This window comes from Penicillium macrosclerotiorum, assembly GCF_028827735.1.
Source record: "Penicillium macrosclerotiorum strain IBT 26536 chromosome Unknown utg000003l_segment0_segment0, whole genome shotgun sequence".
NCBI classification, from domain to species: domain Eukaryota; kingdom Fungi; phylum Ascomycota; class Eurotiomycetes; order Eurotiales; family Aspergillaceae; genus Penicillium; species Penicillium macrosclerotiorum.
The window spans coordinates 5,560,680-5,587,384 of record NW_026643083.1 but is presented as its reverse complement, the minus strand read 5'-3'; the positions used below and the strand labels follow the sequence as shown (position 1 = coordinate 5,587,384).

The following is a 26,705-nucleotide window of genomic DNA, read 5'->3' as shown; positions in this document are numbered from 1 at the left end:
GAATAGAAATACTAGAAGGGAAGAATAATACACCATGCGCCTACTGGGTTTGCAGCGCAGGTGGATGGATCCACGCTTTACCAAAGACACCGTTTTACTACTGTTCCTATACTTTTCTCTTTTCCTCTCACTCTATCTCTCTTTTTCTCTCTCCCATCCTAGCAGTAAGTAAGCTTGGCCTGTTCCGCCACCAAGGAGACTGACACAAAACCATGGTATCAAATCGGAAAACTTTCAGCCGAGACGAACCCTTACAAACAGCTAAGACTGCAGTGCTTGGCCCAAAATATAGTGGAGTCTACGCCTTGAACATCAGTTCTTTACAAAATTCAGCAGGTTTAATTAGACAAAACACGAAAACAAATGTAAAGAATATTCTATATGAATGCAAATATCAAAAAGTACGCAGATATCAAGACTCCGGGGGCTGCTGCGCCTGCCCTGGGGCGATGGGGATGAGGGCTTCCAGGTATGACACAACCCGGACTTGGTACTGGCCATCCGGGGTTGGGAAGTAGGCTGACTGCCACTGACCAATGCACTGCGGAACCAGCACATAGCCGGCCGGTATACCTGGGCCCGACGCTTGCTGCTCAGGTTGCCATTGGAAACGCTCGGGCTCAGCGTGATACTGAGCACTGGTCTGAGGAATTGGTCGACCATCAAGCTCTTGGGGTTGCTCGGTCAGCGTTCTGCCTGCTATCAATGAGGCAGGCAGGGGCCGATAGGCTGGATATTGGTCGTGGGGGGTTGGGTTTCTCCACATTGAAGGAATTCTTGGAGAGGAGCCGTTACCAACATGTTTGCGACGAATCTGGCTATCCAGCATGGAGGATCTAGAGATGGGTGAAGAGCCTGGTTGCGACATGGTTGAATGCTGTGAGGCTGGTGATCGATCCATTGTCAAGGGCTAGAGGAAATGACAGATTTCTGCTAGGTTCCTTAAGGTCGTAATTCATGGTGATGGAGGTAGAGACTTACGGACATGCCTCTTATACCTGCTCTCTGATAAAGAAAAATCAAGAGCAGCATGATGCAGGTAAATAATAAAGGTTATGGATATTGATCTAGACTGGAAGGTTCAAAGGGCAGAATCAAAAAAAAAAAGACCAACATAAAGGTGATTGAAGTGAAACAGCTGCCTATATCCGTTACGATTTACCAATAGCTTTTCTAGTCGTCTCCCAATGAATGTCGAGTCGTTGAGAAGAAAGAGGAAGACAAACTCCAGCTGATAGAGAAAAAAAAAAAAAAAAAGGTTCGGTGAAGCCGGTTGTGAGCTAAGAAAATGAAGACCAATCAAAAACAAGATTCTTGTGAGCGCTCTTAAGGGTCTCCGTAACGATTGGGCGCAGGTCCTCGTATATGCAGGCTATGTTGGGGTATGTAGACTGCCAAGGGTATGTTTATATATCCCTAAGGCGTCAATCTCCACAAAGAGCTACACTTCAAATTTTCTGTAACTCAACCTAGTGTGAAGTAAGAATTCCCAAATATCCTATACGGTTATACTCCAACCAAACCCCATCTATATAAAGCATTTCATTCATCCTACGGTTCCCTTGTATTTTATAGCTTTCAGCTTATTGGTTGAAACCTATCATTTTGAAACATAGTGCAATACAAGTATTTACTGGTAAACTACTTATACACTCATCTTTGGTGCACGTCTTTTACGCACCGATAATGAAGGGTTAATTTACAAATTGATAGCTTCTAGACTGAAAGTGGGGTAATTAATGTAATATAATACTTCAAGAAGCAACGGTATTGTCTATTTGGCCTGAATTAGTCATATGTCCCAAGCAGGTACAAAACCCAAATCCCATCGCATCTAAAACATGGTTGTGCCCAATCATTTGAGGTTCAATGAGGTCGACGTCACTTCTTCCCTAGTCCATGAGGGGTATAAGCTGTTGCGTTTCTATCTTAGTGAAGAAATATTTGCCTCTTCAAGTCTAGTATACACCCATCCCATCCCTGCACGTTCTCGTTGCTGCAGTCGGTATTTTAGTTCATCGGGATAATGCTTACGACCAATATTGCATATCGTGTGAAGTGAGCTCTCAGTTTCTGTATGCATAAGTCTTTCTCACAACAAGATCCATTACCTATACCGCATATATGTCAGAGCTATACAATACTTACAAAGCCAATGCAGGATGTCCTATAATTTTGCATCAGCCTGTCCCTTTTTGAGTCTTGGTCGGACACCAATAGAGGCTAGGTAAAACATCAACCAACAAGAAATCATGAAAAGGATGCAGGAACGTTACTTGGCCATCTGACACCCAGTTCCAAACACAACAGTCCACAAAATTCATGGTGACAGCAAAGGGTGGAAGAAAAGAGGGGAAAGAAAGGCACAATGGATCAAATGAAACCAAAACAGAAAACAGAAGCGTGCAAAGAAAGTCCAGAAGCGTGAAGACATTCGGAAACTAGTTAGTTGCTAGATAACTGGATTGGCTAAGAAAAAAGAGAATCATGTAGTTGAAAAAATTCCAACAAAGGAGACGAAAGAAATACAAAAAAAGTAAATGGTATGGAAATGAAAAGGCCGGACCGCAGCAAAAAAAAAAGATCAGCGAGTAGGGTCAAAACCCAGTGATCAGCACGAGGAGATGCAATAGATGGGAGAAACTTTCGCCAACGTGAAATTTGTGTGGGAAAATAGGGTGAGGTGAGAAAGGAGGGTAAAAAGAAGGAACGTGAAGAAGGTAGAAGGATCAAAATTGAGACCAGAGAAAAAAAGAAAAAAAAAGGGTGAAAAGCTGGCAAGGAATATAAAAAAAAGGAGTCACAAAAAGGAAAGATATGAACCTGATCTATGTAAGTAAATGCCATGCGAGTCCCAAAAATTGTCCGCTCCCCGTTTTATATATTTGCGCCCTTTTCTTGCGGACGGCAATTCCAAATTTCCTTGTCCATCATGTATGTTCGATCATTGGTCACGCTAAATCGAGAATGAGACTGGGATGAGTGGGGTGTGGACAGGTAAAAACAGACGAATAACATATCCCCAAAACCAGGCTTGACACATATATATCTCCCAATTTTTTTTCTTGTGCAGGAAAGGTTTGTTCAAGGCGGCTGCTCTGAGTCCAAGTCCACCGGTTCATTAAATTTCTGCCGTGCTTCCTCCACCCACAACTCTAGCCGTAGTTCCCCTGCTTCCACACGTCGTACGGGTACTGTTTTCGCCCGGCCATTCGAGGGTGGGTGAGGCGGCGGCTGCTGTTGCTGTTGGGGCTCGCCATTCCGTACTTTGGAGACGGAGTAGGGGGCGGTGCAGGATCGTAGGTGCACCTTGCCCGGTTCGGCCACAATCCATGTTTGTTCTTCATTGGTGGTGCCCGCCGGAGGCAAGGCATCCTCACGCACTTCGATGCATACGGTGAAGCTGAATTCGTCATCTCGTGGCAGCGGGGTCAATCGGGCGCAGGCCGATGCCAGCCGAGCCAGACAGGCTCGGAATTGGGCCTCAAGGTCGACCGAGGTCGGCGCGGGGCCCCCCGGCGCACCTGGACTGGATGAATCTTCATTTCTGCCTTCAAATTTGGTATTCACCTCTCCAGCTGGAACACGGGGAAAGCCCGACAGATCAAAGGCATATCTTTCGAGGGGCTGGTTTGTGCGGAGAGATGAAATGATAATACTGACTGCGGTGATTGTGCCTTTCAAGATCTCTGTCCCGACTGCAATGGACGCATCATTGATATAGTCACACACTTTGGGGTGGCGGGATTGTCGGACGGGATAATTATATGCCCGCACTGGGAGGAAAGTGGCGCGCGGATAAACGGAGCGCAAGAAAAGTATTTGGTGAACCGAGACGGTGAGAAAGCTGGTGAAGGAAGCCGATAACGCTGACTGATCGGTGGGCAGCGATCTGGTAGCAGGGACCGGGGCGGAGAAAGTGGTCATGGTGGTGGTACTAATGGTCTCACTGGCCATTGGCATTGCCGTCGAACGATCCAAGGTCGTTTCCACGGTAAGGGTGATCTTGACGGAGTCTCGAAGAATCTGAATGATGTTCCACCCTGAAGCTAATCATCGCTCTGCCTTTCTAAATTCATCGGTCAACGCGAAGATCGTGGTGGTGGTGGTGGTGGGTGGAGGGGATCAGGCTGGTGATGATGATATCAAGGTTTTTTTGGGGCCGCTTTTTCCGACGCCAACGCCGGTCAACGTTACGGGTCGCGAAAATGTGTGATAGAATTCCAAGCGGTGGGGCAGCGAGAGTCCGAATGCAAGAATCCTGGAGTGAAGTGATGGAGGGGGGGGGGAAGAGGGGATGGTGGGGAGAAGGGACTTTTGGTGGTGGTGGTGATGGTAAAGAGTAGTAGTGTGTGTGTTGATATAAGGCGGTGGAGAGGGGGGGGGGACGGAGAGGGGGTCGGAATTGGTATTTATTAGGAGGGAAAACGGCAATACATACGCTTGGGTGGACAGAACGATAGAATGCAGAACCTCAGAGCATGAGGGAGGGTTGACAATATAATCCGTAGTGCTGAGCCTCCAGTCCCACAACGAGCGTATCACTTTCTAAGAAGTCGTCTTTTTGGACAGAGAGGGGAGAGAGGGCGAGGAGGGGCGTAAAGCGAGAGGAAGGAGGGGGGAATGGTGAAACCCTGGCGAGAAGGGGCCGCTCGGTCGGTCGAGGGGCCTGAAGTGCGGTCGAGAAGAGCGAAGGTGTCGTGCCGGAAAGACACCAAGATAAAATGGATGCGTGGAGGTGAGTTCACGGTTGTACCCCGGTGGCTTCGAGGGGAAAAGCAGGAGTGGAAAAGGCGACGGGCAGTGGAAGTCACGGTTCCCGTCACGTGGTTGCGTCATGGGTTGGCCCTGCAGAACCTCGCTTTGCTGCTTTTTGGGCTCCCACCCTGTGCTTCACCACGACCGTCTTTGGTTTTTCTTCTACAAGGCTCTCGCAAGGATGTGCCATATGGAGTGCATTTAATTCTATCACCGTATCGATGGGGATGTCGGTTCTTTGTTTCCAATCCAAGTATATCATCTAGATACATAGTTCCAATCAACCAGAAAGGGAAAATGGTTTCCCAAAGATGAAAGGGTCCGAGAAGGAAGCATTAATGTCCAGGTAAATAGGGTACCATATTTTTATGAGGGTGCACCGACCGCACAGGATTTTGCCCTTTTTGCCTCTTTTTTTTCTTCCCCACCGAGCTAGTTCGGTGGGATGATGGGACTGAGGAGAGGGGCGATCATCGCAAGCGGGAAAGAAAAAGCCAGATGAAGGACGTTGGGTAGAAAGCGTGCCGCAGAGAGGTGGAACAGCAACACAAAATGCGCCAGCCAAACGGAGCCAGGGAACCATAGAATCCGCCCAGGCTAAGCACAGCTCAACCTTGGGAGCGCTGCAAGAACTGACGGGGTATAGTCGAGCAGCAAGCCACGCCCGAAGCCCATGCTTTGTGGATGTAAGCTTATCTGCCACCCAACGCCCGGGGCCAACGACGCCGCGTAGTATCAGTTGATCGGTCTGGAGCCAGCACAGAGGGAAAAGAGGCACGTCATTCCTATCGCGAGGTATAGAAACAAAGATGTCAAATCCGAATCTGCATATAGAGCCGGATACAAAAATAATAAAAATAGGAAAAAAATAGAAAAGAAAAAAAAGAAAAGAAAAAGAAAAAGAAAAAGAAAAAAGAAAAAAACCCCAGGTGCTACAAGGGGGAGATGGAACCGTATCGATCGTAGAAATCTCAAGCCACCGCTTCTGTATTGTTCGGTCGGCGGACTCTGTAGTGTGTGTACCTGGATACCACAGCCTTTTTTCTCTTGTGTCCGACTCCACTAGGAACCTCTGAGCCTCTGAGGTTGCCGAATTCTCCGTCCCCGCCGCCGCTCCTCCTGGAGGACAGGAACACTAGTAACTGGACGCAGTAAGGCTCCGTATATACCCGCCTGTCGCTCTGCCCAATCCATCCCATTGCGTAACCCAAGCCTCCTCACTATCTCAGGCTATCATGGGTTTCGATTGTTCGCAGGGCTCAATTGTCAGCCTGGACCGTTTAGAGTGGAAGAAGGCCATCCTCACAATCGTCGATAAGAGTTATCTAGGGCGCGACGGGGTACGGTAGAGATCTGTAGTTCCCAATGCGCGCGACCCCAGAACACGGGTCGATTTCGGAGGATGGCGGTATTGACCGCGATTTACGTTGAAGGCCGGAGAGGTCGCGGGAAGTTTGGGGGGAAAAGAGAGTCTTGGTGGGGGGGACAGGACAGTACGTGGTACCGGGAACACACCCGTACCGCGTCGGTAAGGGCCCCTGGGCCATTGAGGCGCCGCGGATGGCCTCCGGGCCCCATTTGACCTTGGACGCTGCGTTACAGGTCTTTCCCTCCGACAGTCCGCCCTTTCTTTACAGGCCCCGATGATCTTCCAGCTCTGACGGCAGTGGCGGCCGCTGCACCTGGATAGGATCCCCCAGGCTTCCCTTTCCCCCCCCCCCCCCGTCTGCCGGGTAGCCATGGGCTTCGTGATTGAGTCGGCCCTGCAGCGAGGATTTCACTTCCGTGCCCCTTGGATTATCAATCGTCATCTTCCATGGGTTTCTATTGTATGACGGTCACCGCCGCCACCAACGATTTAGCAATGATCGTCGGCCGTCTTTCGCCGGTGATCATGGAGATGGAGGGGCCAGTCCGTTTTCCGTCCCTTCTTTCTCGTCCCACTATCCCCTCTCAAAATTTCGAATGATTCATAGCTGTGTCGATACACTTCGCGATACAGGCTTGAATCCCAATTCAGCTTCTCTGCTTCGACAGAGCCAAAAGGCATCAGGTACCAAGAGTAAATGCCCAAAATACACACATATGAGATAAAGATCTATAGATCTATATATATATTGAGAAAATTATTATCAGACTAATAAGAAGAAGAAGAAGAAGAAGAAGAAGAAGAAGAAGAAGAAGAATAATAATCAAGACGTGAATAACTCCAATGTTCAAGACCATCAATGGACCTCCCCAGTCAACTGTCTCGGCTAACTAGAAGTTTGAGCCTGGTGGGCCTTGGGGCTTCCTTTCCGAAAGATCACGATCCACTCGGTCAGACCAGTATGCGGTGGCAGAGGGAATGGGTCATTTTCGAAGCCCCAATTTATCTCTGACAGGCAGCCATCTGATCTGGGGTTCTGTTAATCTGTCATTTGTCGGTCTTACTCATTGTCAGTCGCGAACTAGCTGCCTGACTCAAGGGAGCCCTCAAGAGTCTCAATACTCCGTTGGACTATACATGGCGGAATTCATGAAACGTACTTTCTACGCCATCAGTCTCCGCATGGCCACATAGAGTATGAATCCCCAGACTGGACACGCCTTGCTGCGGCGTGACACGTTTTCAGTTGGTTTGACAAGCATTTGAAATTATGCCTCGTGCATCAAACAGGCGAAAGCCCCCCCCTCCCTCGCCCCATTGCTCCATGATCTGATACACGGCCCTATTCAGAAGGTGTGTGTTGGTCCGGGTTTAGCCTTTTCCGTCCTATCTATGAGTTCTCTGGAATGTTTCACAAAAAAAGATACAATTAGTATATTGTGAAAAACAGATCTAAAGTGCATAACAAAATACCTAGCTGTATACGATACAAATTCGGTATCGATGCCACGGTCATGTGATTTTCATTTGATGCTTCAGTGTCGTCTTAAATCGCTATCACTAGAGCAATCTTAGAGAACTTTGAGAAGCCTCGGGGATGCCGTGGCCTCCCATCAGTATGACCAGCCTCTGAGAGTATTACTGACTCGTCATCACTGGAGCTAGCGGCCATGGCAGAATACAGTAAGCAAAAACTCGACAGCCAACGGCAAGTGAGATATGACAGTGAATTATAGCATGTACCAAGATCAGCAGACTCTGGGGGTTTTTTTTCATCATGTACATCGTAGATCCTATGGTCAATCTTGATGAAAGTCATATTACTCGCACCGGCCATCTCTTGGCCCCTGAATGAGTGCAGATCACTTCGATCGGCTAGTCTGTAGACCGTCTCATTGACCTAAAAATGGGACCTACGATGAATAATGGTTCAGACTCCGTTCGAGGCACGACGTCCGGTGACTCAGAGACGCTCAATGTGTGAAACAGCTCAAGACAAAGCTTTCAGCTATGAAAAATTCATACCATTTGATCTGTAGTGTACTTTGTATATAAGATGGTCTCTGTCATGTCGGTGAGGTACATTCTAGAGCACCAGAAACCACCCCGCGGCTTCAAACAAGGGCCTATCAGAGCGGATAGAGTAAATAGTGTCCATTTAGAGATAGAAACTGATACAAAGAGAAGTGAAAAGAATTGATGAGGTCCATGCTCAATCAATTGCTGCTCTTACACCCTACACCAACATGGCCCCTTCGATGGATCGCGGCGAATCGCTCGGATTGACCGCCTCTGCCCCTCCCAGCGCTTAACGTCCCCTTATCGCGCCCGCGCGCAAAACTTATTGATCTCTATCTTCGTTGAAGACGGGCCTCTTTCTCTCCCATCCCTCTCCATCCCTCTCCATCAACCCTGCTGGTGGCTAATTGACAACATACAGCCCCGCTCTTAGCCCGCAATGGAGCAGGAACTTCTCACGCTCCTGGCCGACACACAGTCGCCCCAGGCGGACACGAGAAAGACCGCGGAAGCCAAACTGCAACAGCTCTATTCGAACGAATCATTCCCCATTTCCCTCACTGCCATTGCCTCCCACGAATCTGTCCCTGTCAACTTGCGTCAATCATCCCTCTCCGTCTTGCGCACCTTCATTGCTGCCACCTGGTCGCCCAACCTCGACGAGTTCAAGGGCCAGATCCTCGTCAACGACGCCAACAAGGCACAGATTCGCCGCGCACTTCTCGAGCTTGCTACAACGGTTGAGACACCCGAGCGTAAGGTCAAGGCGTCGGCCAGCTATGCGGTCAGCAAGATCGCGAGCGCAGACTTCCCCGATGACTGGCCAGAGCTTCTGCCTTCGCTGCTGCATATCATCAATGACGCTGCGACCAGTGACAGCGCGCTGCACGGCGCCTTGAAAGTGCTTCTGGATCTGGTTGACACCGGGTTCGGCGAGGAGCAGTTTTTCAATGTTGCCCGCGATCTTGTCTCCTCCTCTCTTCGCCGTGGCTACATCCCAAACGCGGCGGCCGATCCTGCGAGCCCTGGCCGTGGCAGCTTTCCGTTCTTGCTTCGACACTCTCGAGATGGTTCTGGAGCAACATAAGGTTGCCATTAAACAGTTCGTGGATGAGTTGCTAGGCGGGTGGTCACCATTCTTTGTGGAGATTCTGAAAGCGCCTCTGCCTCAGCCACCTAGCGAAGAAGAGGCTAACAAGCAAGGCGAGGTTGCATCACAATGGCGCGGAAGCATTGCGCTGAAGCTCCAAATCGTCAAGGTAGGATTGAGCATACGTGGGGCTCCCATTCCATTAGGATTGCCTATTAACATGAACTTCTACTCCCGCTAGACTCTCATGAAGATCCGCATGGTCTTCCCGACCCTCCTGACTGCCCAGAGCCCGGCCTACTTCTCAACTGTGTGGACGGAGCTGACCAATGTCCTCCCCGTTTATCAAAATTTCTATCTTGAGGATGAACGCCAGGCCCGCCTGGAAGATGTGGACGGCCTGCCGTACTCGCTCGACTTCCTCGTGCTGGAGGAATTAGACCTTATCCAAACTCTACTTAAAGCACCCCCAGTCAAAGCAGAATTGCAAAAAGAATTACAGAATGCCGAGGGTGCTGCAAGTGCGAAGAGCTGGTTGCCAGAGCTCATGAAGCTCGCTAGTTCGTATGCACAGATTACCACTGAAGAAGAGGGTCTATGGGAGATCGATGTGAATCTTTTCCTATCAGAAGAGACATCAGTTACTGCCAATTATACCCCCCGAACCTGCAGTGGCGATTTGGCCATCAAAGTCGCTGACTGGCTGCGGGAGAAGGCCGCCGAAGGCGTTCTGACCTATATGAATACTCTTTTCACCGATGCCTCTGTCTCGTATGTTGTAACTTTGTCTTCTCCTCATTTTCCAGCTGTCTTTTCAAACCCTTCTTCGAATTAAGTCTAACTTCTGGCATGTGTTTAGTTGGAAACCCCGCGAGGCAGCCCTCTATATCCTCAACTCCCTGCTACGCGAGTTTGCTGAGGACGACCAACAAATATCCCCCGATCTCGCGAATCATTTCACCCAGTTTGTTCAGTACGCTATGCAGCAGGAGCAGGAGCTTTTGCGTGCACGCGGCTATCTTGTGGCCGGATCCCTAGCCAAGGTTGCCGGCGAGGCATTCCAGCAGACTACCACATCCTACTTGGAGGCTGCGCTGAAGGCAATTGCCGAAGATCCCGCCGAAGTAGTTAGGGTTGCTTGTATCCGAGTGTTGCAAGATCTTCTGCCGTCCCTGCCGGCGAACGTGGCTCGTCCATTCCAGGTCACAGTGATTTCAGCCATCTCCGATTTTGTATCCGCGCACGACCTGCGCGAAGATGCCGAATGTGACGATCTCAAAGTGACACTAGCGGAAACCCTCCGCGACACCATCAAGACTGACCCCTCAGTGGTTCTGTCATCCATTGCGATCGATGTGCTCTTCAATATTGCCAGCAGCGGTGCCGAGAACTTCCAGCTGACTCTGACTGTCACCGAAGCCTTCGAGGATATCGTGGATCAAATCGCCGAGAATGGACCCGATGCATACATGCGCCTTTGCGAGAGGGTTCTCCCGAGCCTGATGGGCGCCATTGACGTTGGAAATCTGACTGAGGAAAACGCTTTGACTAACTTTGCCGCGGACCTGCTCCGGGCCCTAGCGGAGCGCAGCCTGGAGCCCATGCCTGCTGGCTTTGTCGAGACTGTTATGCCCAAGCTCAACCGTTTACTGCTGGACTCGGACGAGGCCGAGCTGATTCGGCCCGCGACTGAGGCAGTGCGCCACATGCTTTCCCATGACTTTGCACAGTTTTTGGCCTGGCGGGATCCCCAGTCTGGCAAGGAAGCGATTGAGGTAGTGCTGGTGATTATCGACCGCCTTCTGGGCCCGGCCGTGGACGACAACGCGGCGACCGAAGTTGGCCAGCTGGCCGCCGAATTAGTGGAACGCGCAGGCTCCGAGCGCCTGGGGCCGTATCTTCCTCAGCTTCTGCAAGCCGTAGCTCAGCGACTAGCAACGGCACAACAGGCTCAATTCATCCAGAGTCTGATCCTAGTGTTCGCACGACTCACTCTGATCAGCGCCCGAGAAGTGGTCGACTTCCTGGCGCAGGTGAACCTAGGCGGACAGAGTGGATTGGTTGTTGTGCTAAGCAAGTGGCTTGAGAACTCAGTCAACTTCGCCGGCTATGACGAAATCAAGCAAAATATCTTCGCGCTCGCCCGCCTGTATGAACTCGCAGACCCCCGCCTGGCCGAAGTTCCCGTCAAGGGCGACCTGATCATCCAGGACACGGGCCGCATTAAGACACGCTCACAGGCGCGCGCCAATCCAGACCGCTTCACGACTGTGCCAGCGCCATTGAAGATCGTCAAGGTGCTGGTGGAGGAGCTGTCTGCAGCATCCGGCAACGCGGCGATGGATGCCGCGCAGGCCGCAGCTCTGGATGATGCTGCCAGTGACGATGGCGACGACGACTGGGAGGATGTTCCGGGACAGATTCTGGATCTCGGATTGGGCATGACTAAACAACAGCTGATGAGTTTCGGAGAGGGCGGATCGGAGGGCGTGTTTGGAGTGCGGCGGCGGGATGATGAAACCCAGGCATTCCTGGTCGATTTTTTCCGACGGGCATCTCAACAACCAGCATTTGCGGAACTATTTGGCGCGTTGACCGCGGATGAGCAGGGCAAGCTGCAGAGCTTGGGATAGAGCCTGATACGAGCGGTGACTGACCTTCGTTTGCGGCCGTCTCCTTCCTTCTCTATCTCTCACACTTTGGTCGTCTTTTCTTCCCATGTCCCATCGCACCATATATTCAATAGAGAGTATCTGAATCTCTTCAAATTGCTTCTCCATTTCACATTTGTTCTGAAAGAGAACACGTTCTCTTGGTGAAATGACTTCTCGAGATACTATCGTAGTACATACAGCCATACACATGTTTGACATTCTTTCGGTATATGTCGGGATCGTCCCGGGCCTCACTAAATCCAGCGTTTATGCTTATGCTATGCGCTGTCAAGAGGCATGGGTTTTCGCTAGTCGACTCCATTACGCAGACCCCGACTGTTTGTTCCAGTCAATCAAGTTGCAGGATTCCCAAGGTCCTTGCTTAGGTGGATCCGTTCCCGCACCCACCCATGGATGCTTGGAGGCTTTGACCCGGGGTCACAGGCTGCGGGAAGCGTACAGCATGGCTCTGCATTTGAACCCCTGGTAAATTCCTGGGAGGATCCAGAATTGCCGCAAGAACGTAGAAGAAGGAAACTATCGCACAGATTCGATTATAAACATATAAGAAAGAAAGACTATAAAGCTCGTGAAAGTAAAGTCCAGTTATCAGATGGATCGCACTTTTCCCCCTTGAATCATGCATCGGCCCCAGTCACGGGGCCGACCGAGTCACGTTGCGTCCAGCCCCTCTTCGCCGCTTCGCAGACCGCAATACCTTTTCAACCCAACTCTACCAACCAACCAACCAGGTCAAACCCCGTCGATGTGGGGACGCGAGCCCGACGCACTGGTCCCAAATCAGTTCGAAGGCAGGGATGGCCTGCAAGTCGACATTACAAAGCATTGCGACGAGAGCCTGAGGGGCTAGGGTATACCTCTATCCTCTCCTGTTGCTCGTCTCGATTATCCATGTGCTGACAGGCTGACGCCGGCTCACTAGCACGATCATGTACTTTGAATTTCTAGGGATTCTCAGCGGGCCGCCAGAATCCTGCACCGACCAAGTCGCCTTTTTTTTTTATCTCCCATTCTATAATCGACACCCACCATCCCCCTTCCCGCCGGGAGAACGGGACTAGTGCCCGACATGGGTGAGGAAACCCAGCCCCTCGGGAGGTTCCAAGTTGCGGGGGCTTCCGTGATGGGACACCCTGGTCTCCCCCAATACCCATGTCGTCTGCATTGATACTTTTCTGAAGAGGAATGCTGATGGGTTCCGATTGGAATACGCTGGTCTCGTCGCTGAGTCTCCCCCTCCCTCAGTCCCCGTGTGATGGATCACCTTCCAGGCCCGCCCGTCCGGGTTCCCAGTATCCTCTCTCTCGGTATTGCCCACTCGACTGGTGTTGAATTGTTTTGCCGTTCTGGCGGTTAGTCCCAGGACAAAGACGCTCTGACCTTTTTCCCTCCCTCTCGCCCTTGTTTTCTCTACCGGGATAGCTTCAACCTTTTCTTTCCCCTTCGTCATCACTGCGGGAACCTTCTTCTTTCCGTCACCTCGCTCGCTCATCTTCCTCCCTCGACTCTCAACACCGAGGGTTCCTCCCGCCACTCCGCTCACCACCTTTCTCCTCCCCCTCCCCCTCCACCTCGGTCGTCACCTCTGATAGACACACACATGTCTCAACCAAATCCCTTCGAGCGGATTCAAATCGATGTAAGTGATCTGGCTGTACTTCTTTTCCACTCTGCCTTTGTAGCACCCTTTTTTGATGTTTCTCGGTGCGTGGGGTTGCGATGTCACGTAAATCTTGTTCTTCCACACTCTGGTATGACGATACCGCTGCAACATCAGAAGCTCACTCTCGTTCCTTCGCTTTTGTGGCCTGTTCTTTTGCCACGCGACCCCTCCTCGGGCTGAATGCCTGAAAACGCCCACACGGCGTCACTCTCCGCACTTGCAACTTCGCTGCATTCGCGATTTGTATCCTGACTGCCATAGATCTTTACCTTTCTTCACTTGCCCTTCTCCGCCCCTTTCTCATTATTTTTACCCACTTTTCTATGTCCTGCTTTTTCTTTTTACAAAGTCCAAGATTTTTCCAAGTTCAGTCTAACATTTCCTTTTTTCCCTTTCAAGACCAGCGATGACGACTCACTCTTTGATACCCAATCCCTCGTGGGTTCCAATCTGTCTTTTGCATCTTCCGTTCGCGACTACAGCTACGAAAATGGCCGCCGCTATCATGCCTATCGCCACGGCCAATATCCTTTCCCTAATGACGAGGAAGAGCAAGAACGCCTCGCCCTGATGCACCACCTATTCAAGCTCCTCTCGGGGGGTGACCTTCATCGTGCGCCCATCACGCGTTCGCCGGAACCCCCGAATCGTATCCTCGATGTCGGCACTGGCACCGGCGAATGGGCCATCGAGATGGCCGAGGACTTCCCAGACGCCGTAGTAATTGGTACGGACCTGAGCCCAATTCAGCCATCCTGGGCCCCACACAACTGCCGCTTCTTCATTGATGACGCTGAGAGCGATTGGACCTTCTCACCCACCGAGCCTTTCGACTATATCCACGCCCGCAGCATGGGTGGCGGCATCGGCGATTGGCCTAGGCTGCTACGCCAGTCATTCCAACATCTTAAGCCCGGCGGCTGGTTTGAGGCCCAGGAATTTGAGGCTATTGTGCTCTCCGACGATGGCACTCACGAACGTGCAACTTCTATTATGGAGTGGCAAACCAAGCTGAACCAGGCGAGTAAACAATTCGGAAAGCCGATGAATGTGGCGCCTGTAGTGTCGCAGTGGATGAGGGAGCAGGGCTTCGTCAACGTCTCGGATGATATTTACAAGGTTCGATTCCTAGCCTTTTGGAGGTTCCCAGTGCTTGTGATGTACCGGCTCCTGACTGACAAGCAATAGTGTCCCGTCGGCGGGTGGGCCAAAAACCAACGTCTCAAGGAGATTGGACGCGTGGGCAGAATCACCATTCTTGAGGTGGTCGAGCCGTATACGCTTGCTTTGTTCACTCGGATCTTGGGCTTCTCTTTCCAGGACGCCCAGGAGTATATGGACAAGGTGCGCGCAGAGTTGGTGAGCTCTAGGTTTCATCTCTACGTGCTCTTCCATTTTGTCTATGGCCAGAAACCGCTGGACGAGCCGAATGGCCATAGCTAGACGTCCTGAGACGAATCAGGGTTTCGAGTCCCGCTTGTTTTTCCACGGGTGTCCGGCGGTACACATTCTCGAGAATCGGGCGTTGGATTCCCGATTTCACCCAGCATGACGACTAAAAGGCGACGTGATGATTATCACCCCTGTCACACTTACGCATACAGACATATAGTTCTGTACTAGACCATTTTCCTAATTACGGTCCGCAAAAATCGAAGCCAGGCATAAAAAATGGGAGGAAGTGGAAGATGGAATGGATATTCGAATATGGACTCAACCACGACAAACCATGGCCTTTGCTTACTAGACGACGGGGTCTATCGAAGTTTCCCTCCTCGCCACATGAATCTAACGGTCTACCGAAATCTAGTATGGGATCGTGAGCGTGGGCATGAACATCAACGGTCATGAACATCATAGGAGCTGCCAGGCCAGCGACAGTTTCCGAAACGCGAAATGGGGGCACAGTCCCCCCTTAAAATCAAAACTCCCTCCGGCACCGAATGACGGGACCAGCCCGCAATATGCAATTCCGCATTCCGCTCATTGAATCATCGCCAACGCTAAGAATCAGAATCAGAGCCAGAATCAAACATCCCGCCGCATTCAAGTGGGCGACGGCTGTCCACTCCCGATGCCCAGGACGTGGCAGATGCCCGAGACGGCTTCCTCGGGTGTATGACTCGTGCGCACGACCTGAACGACCTGTGCGACGCGCTCCTCGTCGCAGGTGCCAATGGTTTCGAGGATTGTCTCCAGAAGATCCCGCTTGTCGGCCCCCTTCCAGGATTTCGAAATCTGGGCCGTTAGGGTCTGGGCTAAAGGTGCTTCTGTCTGCAATGGAGCATGATTTGGGTTGAGGATGTGAGTTTGGTTTGGACCGAGAGGTGGGGTGTGTGAGGATGGCCCGGAAGAATCGTTGCTCGGATCTGCGGGGGCGAAGTTGTTGTGATGATGGTTCGTATCGATAGATGTGGAATAATACGTTGCGTCTGGGTAAGGATACGCTTGCTGCACCGCTGCGAAATGCTGGCCCATTGGTACTGCTGGATCGGCGCCCCACGTCTGCTGATGTGGGTGCTGGTAAGCATGGGCCGCGTCGTGATCGGCCACGATGCGCGCGTGGTCCTCCCGGTTAAGGTTCAGATTTGGATACATGTTCAGATCGGTGTTTAGACTTGAATTCCCGTAATCGAGCATGTAGGGATGCACAATGCTTCCATCATAGCCGGGGCTCATCCCGTCCCCGGCTCCGTATAGATGCGACAATTGCGGCTGTTGCGGTAGTCCGTGCATAGAGATCGGAGCAGGCATGTGGCCCACAAAGGCCGGGATGCTGTCTGCAGGACGTTGCGCGGCCGTTGCATTGTCGATGGGATCTGAAACAAAACCCGTCAGTACTAGGCAGGACGACATATGATAGAAGAAGGAAGTGCCAGCGGACATGTCTGGAGCAAGGTCCCAAAGTCCTTCCCGAACCAAACGCACTTACAATTCCCAAATGCCGACCCGGACTCACCCAAACCCGGACCCGCCATCGGTGCACCTCCAAACGCCGCTGTAGATACCGGATACCCCAGCGACGCTTGATACGGCGACTGCCCTCGCCCCAAACATCCAGACCCGGCGCCGCTCTCGCTACCCGTACTACCGGGGCTCGTCACCGCCAATGACCCGGCCACTGTCGTCGTCGTCGACGACGGTGAGGATCCGGACCAACTCTGCCCCCCTCCTCCTACCGCGTCCCCATGCTCCGCGGAGCCCGTCGAGCCCGCGTACTCAGGGCGCCGGTACGCGCTGCGGTCGCTGGCACTGCGCGCGCCGGGGCTCGGGCGTCGCGAAGCCTGGCCTAGTTGATCACGCAGCTGGGCAACTTCGCGGCGGAGGCGGTCGATAATCTCCGCTTGGCTGATATGGGCGCGGTCTTCGGGGGAAGTCAGGTAAGTGCATTCAGCCTCAAGCCCACGGACGATGCAGGCATGGCAGGGGATAGAGCGGTCGCACTAGCAGGAGAGGCTTGTTGTTAGCGATGAATAGGAGAGAAGGAATGCTGTTTGAGGAGTGGAATTGGCAGGTGTCCAAGCTTGTCTTTGCTTTTTCATGAGGGGACGAGGGGAAGACGGATTATGTATTGGTGGGGTGCTGCATGGAATGCGGCATGGGATCGGATGCGAAATTGAGAAAGATCGGGAGGCATTGGGATCGTAGACCAGTCATAGCGGGTAGCAAATACCTTCACTTTGCGCTCGCGACATTTTAGACAGGATTGTTGCGGGCGGAGCTTTGTTTTGGCATCAGTGGGGGGCATGCTGGCCTAGGGTCTTGGGTTCGTGAGGTCGTAGATTCAGAACTGCTGAACGGCCTCAAGTCACGAGGGAAAGGCCGGGACTTTATTTCAATGAAGTCGTCCCCAAAAGTCCAAGTCCACGCCCACGGCAACTCTCCGTCTCACTTGATCGCCGCTTTTCCCCCCGCCGACCAGCCAGCCAAACCCACGAACCTGGCGACGAAAAACCGCTGGGCCCAAGGCCCTTTTTTCGGCACGGCTCCACTTCCATTTGATCCAACCAGACCAACCAAGAACCAAGGACTCCCACTCGCTCAGCCCAGACGCGGGAAACATGGCCGAGATCCAAATATTCAACCCAGCTAGGAATCCAGAGATCTTTTCGAACCAGGAACCCCCAATTGCTCGCCAGGGATCAGGACGAATGGAGTCCCGGTACCCCGGAGTCCAGTCCTGGTTCAGCTGAAGTAGTCGAACTTACATCGCCTGCGGGCCTCTTTCTGGCGTATCTTGCATGCATCATGTGTGTGGGCTACTAACCACAGCGCTGGGAGATGGCTGTGCCACGCTGCAAATGCCGCCTAGTCGGTTTGTCCGGCGGCCTTCAGCCACTCGAGCACCGTATTTGGCCTCCTCGTTGGCCTCCCACTGCCCCTAGGAACATCCAGGTTCCAAAGCTGCCCAGGGCCAAGCTCCACTCGGCCGTTCCGAATGTGATCCATCCGTCTCAAGCCACTTCCAGCTGGTCCCCAATAGGAAGGAATCTTGAGGGAAACAAATTGGGACAAAGTCATTGCCAAAGATGCAATCACCATCCACCAAATACTGTTCTATAACCCTCCCCCATGAAAATCGGATTCTGTCAAGCTTTTTGTCTTGCCTGTTCGGGGTCGCAAATAGAACTGGAACCTGGTGGGCCAGTGGACTGAGGTCGATCGCCAACCCGAATTCTGCCAGGGCTAAGCATTCTCGGGCCTCCCCTGCCCCGCCCCAAGTAGCGGGCAGGCCATATACATATAAGTTCCAATGGGAACATGTCTATCCAGCCAACTTCATCCTGCAGAGCCTACGGGCTTATCGATATCAATGATCATAAAGGATAACGTGCGATGTGCTTATACTTGAGCAAGCTCAAGCTGTCCAAGAGCGGCTCCGGGCAACCAGGCCCCGTGGCGCTGGGGCAACGACGAGAACTGAGAAATGTGCACAGCGATAACAGCATGAGGCCACTAACAAGTTAATGATGAATAACTAACTCCCGGGCCTGAAAACCCCCAAGGTACCTCCAGAACTACGTTACTCTGCTCTCTGGCTGAAGTACCTCCAAGTACCTCACAGGGCCCCAGTACCGATCTGCTAGCAAATGCTGCTGATCGGACCTGATCGACGATAGAACTTGCGTCTTTCGTGCTGGCCCTGGCGGACACGTTTAAAGATTTAATTAACGGCCTTATCGACGATACCACCGTCGCAATTCAAGAATACCACTCTTACTTAGCGACGTATGATCTCGTCGATCTACAGGTACATCTCCGGTGCGGGGAACCGGACAAGCAAACATTCTTGCAGTATGCGAGGAGTCGTGTATAAATGACTTTCCCCTCTTCTGCCGGGGTACTGCCCCCTCGGTCCGTGTTTCCTCATTGGAGAGTACTTCTCCGATTGGTATAAGATACCTTGAGAGTCGCGATTTCTTTTTCTTTTTTTCCAATTGCTTTGTAAACAACATCCGTTATCAATTGCATCCCAAGGAGACCAACGCACGATGAGAACATCATCGACCACCAGCTGGGTCACACCGGCGTTCATGGCGAGTGTCCTAATGCTCCCATGGCTCCCCGTCCACGCCTCAGTGGAAGACCCAAAGCTGCTGCCGACTCCGCCGATGGGTTTCAACAATTGGGCCCGGTTCGAGTGCGATCTTAACGAAACTCTCTTTACGGATACCGCCCAGGCCATGGTAAAGACCGGTCTTCTCGATGCGGGCTATAACCGCCTCAACCTAGACGACTGCTGGATGCTCCACAACCGAGCTGCCAACGGGTCACTTCAGTGGGATACGACCAAGTTCCCTCATGGCATCCCGTGGCTGGCTGACTACGCCCATGCTCATGGTTTCCATCTCGGCATCTACGAGGACTCGGGCAATGCCACCTGTGGTGGATATCCGGGCTCGTACGGGTACGAGCAGCAAGATGCCGATACCTTTGCGAGCTGGGGCATTGATTACCTGAAGCTGGACGGGTGCAATGTTTACGCAGAGGATGGTCGCTCACTGCGCGATGAGTACAAGGTCCGTTACGGGCAGTGGCACCAAATCCTGAGTGCCATGGCCCAACCACTGATCTTCTCAGAGAGTGCTCCCGCGTATTTCTCTGACAATAAGACCGAGTGGGCCATGGTTATGGATTGGATTCCCTACTACGGTGAGCTGGCCCGGCATTCGGATGACGTCCTAGTGTACGTCGGTGAAGGGAGCGCTTGGGACAGTATCATGGTGAATTATAATTTCAATACCCTTGTCGTCCGCTACCAGCAGCCTGGATACTACAATGACCCGGATTTCCTGATCCCCGACCACCCGGGTCTGACAGATGCCGAGAAGCGCTCGCATTTTGCTCTGTGGGCGTCGTTCGGTGCGCCGCTCATCCTGAGCGCGTACATTCCTAGCCTGTCTAGCGACGACATCAAGTTCCTCAGTAACAAGGATCTCATTGCCGTTGATCAGGACTCTCTCGCTCAGCAGGCTGCACTCGTCAGCCGCGATAGCAACTTCGATGTCCTCACCCGCTCCCTCGCGAACGGAGACCGGCTGCTCACGGTCCTGAACCGCGGCAGCAGCACCGAAAAGATCACTATCCCCGTGGCCCACTTGGGCCTGGATCCGAAATGCAAGTACCGCTCCCGTGAGCTCGTAGACGGCAGCACTTCGACGATCAGCGGTAGCGTCGAGATCAAACTGGACAGCCACGCCACGACTGTCTACCGCATCACCCCTCCCCGTGGTTGCACCGGCATTACCCCAACCGGCATGATCCTCAGCACGGTCTCGGGAAATTGTCTGACCGCATCCTCGACCCGGGCCACCTTTGGGGCGTGCAATGCCGCCGACACTCAGGTCTGGCACGTCGCCGGCCAGGGCTCCAAGGTGACGATCAGCCCGCTCTCGGAGGACACGAAGTGTCTAGCTGTCAACGATAAAGGAGACCTCTCACTTTTACCCTGCAAGGGTGGGTCCGGCACGAACTGGTCCCATTTCATCACTGGCCACGTGCAAAATGCGCGCGGAGGCTGTCTGACGGAGTCCGACGGACAAGCTGCGCTCGTCGCTTGTGAACTAAGTCAGGGCGGACAAATATTGGGTTTGCCGAGTGGTGTTCATATTGTGGAGGGGTCTGGTAAGAAATAAGCATCGATTCAGGGTGAGGAATACATTGAGGGGAGGTTCAGGACTATATATTTCTTTGAGGTCTGTGGAGAGATAGATAAGTAGATACATGAATCTTTATATAAAGGTGAAAATCTCAAGGTCCTGTACTCCGAATTTTCCGATGGTTCCTACTCAGGGTATATCAAAAGACTTTGATCATACTCAACCCTCCATCTTCCAAGAGCACAGCCCTTTTCTGCTCAATCTTCCTTCTTCATTCTTGATTATTCTAACAATGCATTCAACTATACTACAAACAAGCAGTCCCATCCAGAAAGAACGACCATCCCATAGATAACAATCCTCGGATTTCCATGCAAAACAAATATACAAGTCGTTTCGTCTTTGGCTCTCTTCATTCATTTTCCACAAATTCATCAAAAAAGGAACCGCCTCAACCCTGCAACGAGAACCCTACCCCCTCGCCCGTCCCCATGGCCACCAGATTCGCCCTCATCCGCTCGGCTCTCTCTCCCAAGCCAAACGCCGCATCGTCACGATGCACCCACGCTCCAACCCCATGCTGCAACACCGCCGTCGCCCTGACCTTCTTCTTCTCGGCCTCCCCCTCGCCCTCCTCCCCCTTCAATCCAATACTCCCATGCAGCGTCAGCCTCGACTCCTCCGCCCCGGCCTCCTTCGCGCGATACACCCCACGATGCAAGATGTTGCTATTGTAGAACACCGCATCGCCGGGCTCCAGCTTGACCACCAACTGGTCCGGCAACTCGGGCTGGTACGGATCGGCCGCACGCTCGGTCTCCGTGCGCGCGCGCGCATGCGACCCTGGCACGACGACCAGCGACATGTCCTCACACAGCGCCAGGTTATACTGACAGTGACTCTGGCGGCCGCCGGGGGCCTTGGCGGCGAGCAGGGCGAGCTCCTCGTCCCCGGCGACGGTCTCGGGGATGTCGTCGCGGTGCCAGCGCAGCTCGAAGTCGCGCGTCTCCGGGGCGACGAGCAGGTTGAAGAGCTCGAGGACGAGGGGTTCGCTGGCGGGGCTCAGCGAGGTCACGCCCATGAGCTCTTCGGCGACGGCAAGAATGGACGGCGAGAAGTAGCAGGCGGCGAAAGCGTCGCGGCCGGGCATGGACGGGTGCAGCAGGTGCTGCACACCCCAAATGCCGCCTTCTGAGGCGGGGGGCGGGGTGCTGGGCCAGGGGGGAATTGCTTGGGGACAGTGCGGAAGTGTGGCCAGGTGCCGGTGCGGGCGAGGGCGGTTGCTTGGGTGGCGATGGTGCGGTAGTGGGCGACTTCCGTGGGGGTGAGGAGGTTGCGGACGACGACGAAGCCGTCGCGTTGGAGGGCGTCGAGGTGGGGGGTTGCGGTGGTCATGTTTTTGTGATGGCCTTGACTCTTCGGGCGGAATGAGGTGGTGGAGGACGAGGAAAGATCCAGGGTGGATGTGGAGAGCCTGAGAAGTCTGGGGAGTCTGGAGGATTTCAAGATGGAGTCGAGAATGGGGAAATTGTTTATATGGACTGCGGGGTATATCGATGCTACAATGGCGGGGGCTACTACAGTGACATCAGGGCCATAGATAGTACCATGTGCTTTGTCGCCTGGGGTTGTGTAAAATGCTACGGTGGATCCGATGCGACTCTCCCAACCAGCATCGATATGCAAAGGGACCGGACAATAGGTGAACGATAGGTAAAGACGATCGGAAATCGGAGATCAAATGGAGGTTAGAGGGCCCGCACGGAGCCATCTGCGCACCGTAAATTCCGAGGTTCCACCAGTTTGCCAATCGCCAGGCACACAGTACAAGAACACCGGGCCGGTGGACGGTCAACTCTGTTGTTTGATTTGACGGAGATCAGCGTCTATCAATCGGCATGGGGAGAGAGAGAAGCGTATGGGCGCACTGGAGTGGGAATTGGGTTAAATGGGGGTACATGGGGTGGTATTGAAGACGGTACAAGGATGTCACTACGAGCCAAGTATCCCACTTTGCGGGGGAAAGCTTCTTTATTTCTAGAATGCAGGGCGTCTGCAACGTCGTGATAAGATCACAGGACAAGCTTAGGTCTCTAGGGTATTGCCGTTGCGAAGACAGGAAGTATACAAGAGCGATCGGAGTTTAGGGCCTATCGGACATCCGCTTCGGGTTGGCGGGTTGAGTTCGGGTAATTAGCCGAGGAACCAACGGCCCGTTGATGGGGGACATAACATGTCAGAAATCAGGATCATCCAGCATGTAAACAGATGCGACGAGGTAAAGTCGGCCGCGTAGCAGCCTCTCATCACACCTTTCGAAAATAATGCTTCAAGCATGAGATTCCTCAAAGAGCAGCCTTAATCTCTCGACTTAATCTTCCAAACCCCTCCAAACCCTACATCAGATGTCAAGGGGAACATTGCAGATTCCAACCAGATCGCATCCTTCAATCAAACGCTGATTATCTTGACTCTCTGTCTCAATTCTGGGTCAATCCAGAAGATATTTACAGCTGTATGGTCGTTCGGACATCCAAAACAGCAAGAACGCAATCATGCAGCAGATGCAAGATGCCGGAGGTCTGCATAGCCGCACATGCAAAAGACATAGCCCAGGCTCTGGGGGGCGGCCAGTGTAGTATGGCTTCGAAGTCTGAAGATTCTCACATTCCTGCGGCATGGATAAGTGAAAACTTGAGACAACCCAGAGAGGACTCGGGTACGGCAAATGGAAATACGAACTTGAAGTTTTTAGGGCCGCATCGTGGTACAGGCAGCAGAAGAGTATTCTTCGTATAGATTGCAGACAAGCCACAATGATTTGCAACGGCAATCGGAATAATACAAAATATCCCAGAGTGATGACGTCTGAGCCAAGCACTTATCAGGATTGATTTCAATAAAAGAGCACACATGGCATTGTAGAGGTCCGAACCATTGACGAGTGAACTATCCAGCGTCCCAGAATTCACATGTTTCGGGAATCTGCAATTTCGGCGGCCTTTATTCATTTTGCCCAATTAAGTGATCGGACAATAAGAGAAAATTCTAGGCGCCGAGTGTTATACCAGCATCTCATGCTGGGGAATTCAACTGGTCGCCGCAACGTCAAAGCGGCCCCAAACGGACGTCATGGCGCGATCGTCGCCAAGAACACACTGGGCTGAGACACAGCCGCACAAAAGTCCCGGGGTCGCGCGCTGCTGCGCACTTGCCTTCTTTTACACTTCTTGAGACTTCAACGTGCATCCCACCTCGATACCCTCCTTCAATATACCGTCTGTATCAGTGTCCGGACAAGCCATGTTGCTCCTCCGTGCGGGGTCCCCCTCCCTGCTCGTGTGCCTGTTGCTTGTGCTTGTACTTGTGCCGAACGCCCACGCTTTCGGCGCGGGCAGTATGTCTTTCTCGTTGATTTCCGGTGTTACTTTGACTGACAATCCTAGACATTGCCTCCATCTCTGCCGTTGAGGGCAAGAATTGGCGCCATGGCGACATCGAGGACATGCTCAAAACGATTGCGTTCATTGCCGGTCACAAATGGACGTCGACCATGGTGAAACGAGTGTACTTTGGAAATTGGCTGCGCGATTAGTGAGTTGTCTTCACTCCATCTCTCTGGTGCTTTGCTACAATGCTATGCTATCTGGAAAAAGGAAAAGAAAAAGAAAAAGAAAAAACACAAAAACACAAATAAGAAAATATTGCGGCTAACCGGTTCCCGTCCCACCAGTTCACAAGCCATGGATGTCGGGACCCTGAAAAACCTCCAGGCCGAGACTATCCGTGTCCTTGTGTGGGTCCTTTCGTTCCTGAGCTTCGGATACGCGACGGGTGAATTTGAAGTTACCTCCGAACGGCTCGGTGTCTATCGGCCGGAGGAGCATATTGAGTATGCTAAAATCACTGTGATCCGTGCAATGCTTTGACTGACAATCTCTCCAGCAATCCCAAAGACTATGCTGATAACGAGGACGCGCGCCAGTATGATGAGCGTCTGCGACCCCCGGTCCGCCAAGTCGAGCTCGATATCGACCTTGACACCGGGATGAAAAATTATATCGCCAACGAGCGTGGGGACTGGGCGACCAGTACCGGCTATATCAAGTACAGCCTCAGCCGTAGCATCCACTTTGGGCGCATGTACACCAACGGCGGCGATCGCAAGGGTAATGAAGAGGATCTCTGCGAGGCTCTTCGCTGCTTAGGCCAGGGACTTCATACTCTCGAGGACTTTGCGGCACACACCAACTACATCGAACTGGCGCTACGGGAAATGGGCTTCCACAATGTCTTCCCTCACACTGGCACCGCGACCCAGTGCAATATCCGCGGACACCACGTCTTTCCCCTCGTGACTGGAACTTTCGGCATGGTTGATTTCTTCCACTCGGTCCTGGGCGAAGCGACCGATCATTTTACCCAGTCGGAGGTCAATGAAATGGACTTGGCTCTTGGGGATGCACAGGCCAACTCCCAGTCCAACAACTCTCTCAATGCCCTCACTGGCTTGCTGGGCAAAATTCCCGGTACCAGAGATCTGGTAATGGAGGCCGAGCATCTGAAGCAGCTATCCGAGGCACAAGAAACGGCCAATCGCTCCCATGGTTCGCATATGGGGTATTTTGAGGCAGGCGGCTTTGAACAAAGCCGTGCATCTGATCCCAACCACTCTACATCGGCTAGCACAGGACCCGGGCCAGGTCTTCAAGGCATGCCCGACCTCAACCCTCAGGAGACGGTTTCCAAGATTTACCCCATATTGGCTTTCCGGGACAAGGTTGCCCGCAAATTGAATTCTATCATTGAGAAGGTTCCGGGCTTGGAGGCTATCGTTGAGAAGATTTCTGAAACTTTGACCGTCTTCATCATGTCATTACTTGCACCTTTTATTCGGCCCCTGATCAATGCAGCCTCCAAGTCCCTGCAGACCGGTTCTTCTGGTGTCATCGCTGCCTCGGGGAGGCACCAGTACGAGCCATGGACCGACCCGCACTGCACCGATCCCACTCACTCCCTCCTCTCGAAGGACCACTTCGCCAATATCTTGAATGAACCAGCTGGACAAGTTGCATCAGCGATTCTGAAATACGTTGCTCCCCGGGTGCTTTACGCATGGCAGCACATTGACGTCCCAGAGCAGGAGGTTCTAGATGACTGCCTGCGCGTCTTCCACCATCCTATACTCCGAGACATGCACAACGAAGCTCACCGTACTATGTTTGAGGCCGTTCAGAATTGGGTCCACTCCCGTCCAGACCGCGGCTCCAATCTGAACGACGTTCTCAGTTCTGAGGGCGTTCGGGCAGGTCGTAATACCGGTGGTGTTCCACACACGCACGCCGGTGAACATGGCGGATTTGCCGCATTGGGTAGCTCTGCCCACGGGCAGACTCATGGTCAAGGCTCTGGCCAGGGACAAGGACATGGGTTTTCCGTTGGCGGCATACAGTCTTTTCTGTCGCAGCACGCCCCATCTGGCCAGGGCTCGTCTGGCCACGGTTCGTCCAGTCATGGCTCGTCTGGTCTCCCGTGGGATAAGCTCTCTCATTTGCCTATCCCTGGTATGTCGAACCTCAACAAGCTAAATAAACTCGAGAGCACCATCTCCAATTTCATACCTGGTGGTTTCTCGCATGGCTCGAGGGAGCTTGGCCCCGACGAAGTTGGCAGTGGGGAAGGACATGAACATGCCTCGTATCAAGCGCAGCAGCAGCAAGACCAAGGCTCTTATGGCCACCAAGGATATGGACCGGGCAGTTACAGGTACTGAAGGATCTTTCGATGGGTCTCATAGGAGGCTAGAATGGTTAGGAACGATCATTTTGTATACCTTTATGATATTATGACTGTTTGTAATGAATCGTAGCAATAGAATCGTGAAATGTATCCAAAAACGTTATCTACTTTGGTAATTGAGGGCTGAGTTCAACATTGAGTTTGTCAGGTATCAGCCCCAGTTATATATAACAACCGAGAGTCACCACCCTTACATCATTCCAAGACTCTTATCAAAATTTCAAAAATGAAG

General features: G+C 52.5%; 8 protein-coding genes across 8 annotated transcripts; 4 read left to right on the top strand and 4 right to left on the bottom strand.

Moving 5' to 3' along the window:
* Nucleotides 1-412: 412 nt before the first annotated feature.
* Nucleotides 413-868, bottom strand: N7462_004917 (uncharacterized protein; the record flags this gene model as incomplete). Its single annotated transcript, XM_057076642.1, has 1 exon — nucleotides 413-868. One exon carries the CDS (start codon nucleotides 866-868, stop codon nucleotides 413-415), a length of 456 nt encoding a protein of 151 aa, XP_056936147.1.
* Nucleotides 869-3,084: 2,216 nt separating this feature from the next.
* On the bottom strand, nucleotides 3,085-3,927 carry N7462_004916 (putative mitotic spindle checkpoint protein (Mad2B); the record flags this gene model as incomplete). The annotated part of the gene is made up of 1 exon (XM_057076641.1): nucleotides 3,085-3,927. One exon carries the CDS (start codon nucleotides 3,925-3,927, stop codon nucleotides 3,085-3,087), a length of 843 nt encoding a protein of 280 aa, XP_056936146.1.
* A 4,658-nt stretch (nucleotides 3,928-8,585) lies between these two features.
* On the top strand, nucleotides 8,586-11,869 carry N7462_004915 (uncharacterized protein; the record flags this gene model as incomplete). The annotated part of the gene is given in 4 exon segments (XM_057076640.1): nucleotides 8,586-9,073; nucleotides 9,090-9,405; nucleotides 9,478-10,002; nucleotides 10,112-11,869. The coding sequence occupies 4 exon segments, from the start codon at nucleotides 8,586-8,588 to the stop codon at nucleotides 11,867-11,869; spliced, it is 3,087 nt and encodes a 1,028-aa protein (XP_056936145.1).
* Nucleotides 11,870-13,511: 1,642 nt separating this feature from the next.
* On the top strand, nucleotides 13,512-15,017 carry N7462_004914 (class I SAM-dependent methyltransferase; the record flags this gene model as incomplete). The annotated part of the gene is made up of 3 exons (XM_057076639.1): nucleotides 13,512-13,550; nucleotides 13,974-14,693; nucleotides 14,763-15,017. The coding sequence occupies 3 exons, from the start codon at nucleotides 13,512-13,514 to the stop codon at nucleotides 15,015-15,017; spliced, it is 1,014 nt and encodes a 337-aa protein (XP_056936144.1).
* A 603-nt stretch (nucleotides 15,018-15,620) lies between these two features.
* On the bottom strand, nucleotides 15,621-17,322 carry N7462_004913 (Zn(II)2Cys6 transcription factor domain-containing protein; the record flags this gene model as incomplete). Its single annotated transcript, XM_057076638.1, has 3 exons — nucleotides 15,621-16,462; nucleotides 16,507-17,017; nucleotides 17,248-17,322. 3 exons carry the CDS (start codon nucleotides 17,320-17,322, stop codon nucleotides 15,621-15,623), a joined length of 1,428 nt encoding a protein of 475 aa, XP_056936143.1.
* Nucleotides 17,323-19,066: 1,744 nt separating this feature from the next.
* aglA (putative alpha-galactosidase) lies at nucleotides 19,067-20,710 on the top strand (the record flags this gene model as incomplete). Its single annotated transcript, XM_057076637.1, has 1 exon — nucleotides 19,067-20,710. The coding sequence occupies one exon, from the start codon at nucleotides 19,067-19,069 to the stop codon at nucleotides 20,708-20,710; it is 1,644 nt and encodes a 547-aa protein (XP_056936142.1).
* Nucleotides 20,711-21,125: 415 nt separating this feature from the next.
* N7462_004911 (phytanoyl-CoA dioxygenase family protein) lies at nucleotides 21,126-22,069 on the bottom strand (the record flags this gene model as incomplete). The annotated part of the gene is made up of 2 exons (XM_057076636.1): nucleotides 21,126-21,842; nucleotides 21,914-22,069. 2 exons carry the CDS (start codon nucleotides 22,067-22,069, stop codon nucleotides 21,126-21,128), a joined length of 873 nt encoding a protein of 290 aa, XP_056936141.1.
* Nucleotides 22,070-23,977: 1,908 nt separating this feature from the next.
* N7462_004910 (Het-C domain-containing protein) lies at nucleotides 23,978-26,447 on the top strand (the record flags this gene model as incomplete). The annotated part of the gene is made up of 4 exons (XM_057076635.1): nucleotides 23,978-24,071; nucleotides 24,121-24,268; nucleotides 24,408-24,566; nucleotides 24,620-26,447. The coding sequence occupies 4 exons, from the start codon at nucleotides 23,978-23,980 to the stop codon at nucleotides 26,445-26,447; spliced, it is 2,229 nt and encodes a 742-aa protein (XP_056936140.1).
* Nucleotides 26,448-26,705: the final 258 nt, after the last annotated feature.